The 1,687-nt window shown below is 44.8% G+C and overlaps 1 protein-coding gene across 1 annotated transcript; it reads right to left on the bottom strand.

Moving 5' to 3' along the window:
* On the bottom strand, window positions 1-1,687 carry LOC130736879 (uncharacterized). The gene is made up of 3 exons (XM_057588654.1): window positions 770-1,687; window positions 433-675; window positions 1-180 (listed from the first exon to the last, which is right to left on the bottom strand). The coding sequence occupies exons 1-3, from the start codon at window positions 1,685-1,687 to the stop codon at window positions 1-3; spliced, it is 1,341 nt and encodes a 446-aa protein (XP_057444637.1).

Genomic DNA, 1,687 nt, shown 5'->3' with positions numbered 1-1,687 from the left:
TTAACCATCACCACGCTGTCCAACATAGACCGGCCTCCCAATAAAAGCAAACTGTCTTTCGTCAATAAGCTTCCCAATGACAGATTTCAGCCGAGTGGCAAGGAGTTTCGACACAACTTTGTATATGCAACCAATCAATGAAATGGGTCTGAACTCATTAAGACTATGTGGAGAGTTAACCTTAGGAATGAGGGCAATAAAAGAGCAATTACAACCCTTAGGCCAAGCCCCACGTCGCCAAAAGTCCTTCACCACCTTGAGAAAATCAGCTTTCATGATGCCCTAAAATTTCTGAATGAATTTAAAATTGAATTCGTCGGGACTCGGACTTTTGTCCCCACCACAACTCCACACTGCATCCTTAACCTCATCTTCTGAAAATTGGGTTGTTAGAGATAAATTATCATTATCAGAGAGAGTGAGAAATTGTACCCCATCAACCCGTGGTCGAGACCAGGGAGAAGCCTTAAACCGTTGCTCAAAGAACCGCTGAACCTCAACCTTAATACAGTCAGGATTCTCATTCCAAACACCATCAATAAGCAATCCCACAATTGAGTTTGATTTCCGCTTCCAATTAATTGATGAATGGAAAAAACTAGTGTTTTGATCCCCTTGGGCCACCCACTTTGATCTAGCTTTCTGGCAAAGTAGCGATTCATGTAAGTGAAGCACCTGCCAAAATTCAGCAGAGAGCTCATTATATTTAGACCTTTCTTCTACAGATAAGCCTTCCTCCACCTGTTTAGAGTCTAGAGAGTTTATTTGCTGGACCAGTAAATCCCTGCGAGTTTTCAGATTCCCGAACACGGTAGAATTCCAATCTTTCAATTTCAGCCGCAAACCTTTTAATTTCTCCTTTAAGACGAACGCTCCCTAGCCACGGACACGATACTCTGCCCAAAAATCCAGCACCACCGGGGAGAGCCGGGGATCTTTTCAGTACTCTAAATGGCTTTGGGCCCCAATTATCAAACTGCTGCCGTAACATTATGGGACAATGGTCTGAAATATTGCGATCAAGCACAAGCTGCGAACATTTTGGCCAGAAATCATTCCATTCCACCGAAACCAGGAACCGGTCAAGCCTACTTTGAGCTTGGTTATTAGGTCTAAACCAGGTAAATTTCTTCCCAGCAAGCGGGAGATCCAACAGGCCGAGATCATAAATAAAGGAGTTAAATTCCATCATCTCCCGACGCTGAGAGCTAGAGATCCCGGTAGTACCACGCCTTTCTTCAGGACAGCAGGCAGCATTGAAATCTCCCCCAATACACCATGGCAAGGTCGCATTTTCAACTCTCCAAGCCCTCAACGCATTCCAAGTAACCAACCTGTCTTCTAATGAACCAGAGGAGTAAATGTTTACAATAGCACACCGATGCTGGGAGCTAACCCACGAGCCTACCAAACATAGAAAACCTGGACCCTCAACACAATCATGAATCGCAAAGGAAGTCACCTTCCAAATACACAAAATGCCTCCACGTCTATTTACAGCAGGGACAACTCTCCAATCAAAATCAGAATCGGCCCACAGTTGCGCACACACCCTACGGTCAACCACCTGAGCTTTGGTCTCTTGGATACAAAGAAATTCTATCTGGTTTTGGCAAACAACCTCCCTAATAACCCGTCGTTTTGCCCCATCACCCAGCCCACGAATGTTATAGGAGAGCATCTTCAT

Source organism: Lotus japonicus, chromosome 2, assembly GCF_012489685.1.
Source record: "Lotus japonicus ecotype B-129 chromosome 2, LjGifu_v1.2".
In the NCBI taxonomy this organism is placed as follows: Eukaryota; Viridiplantae; Streptophyta; class Magnoliopsida; order Fabales; family Fabaceae; genus Lotus; species Lotus japonicus.
Note: the sequence above shows the minus strand (reverse complement) of the source record. Positions and strands in the feature narration are given on the sequence as shown.

Coding starts and splice junctions, on each gene's coding strand:
- LOC130736879 (XM_057588654.1), bottom strand. CDS start 1,687: ATGAAGATGCTCTCCTATAACATTCGTGGGCTGGGTGATGGGGCAAAA. Junction 676..769: donor CGCAGGGATTTACTGGTCCA/GCAAATAAACTC, acceptor GAATTTTGGCAG/GTGCTTCACTTACATGAATC. Junction 181..432: donor CTCGACCACGGGTTGATGGG/GTACAATTTCTC, acceptor CTCATTCCTAAG/GTTAACTCTCCACATAGTCT.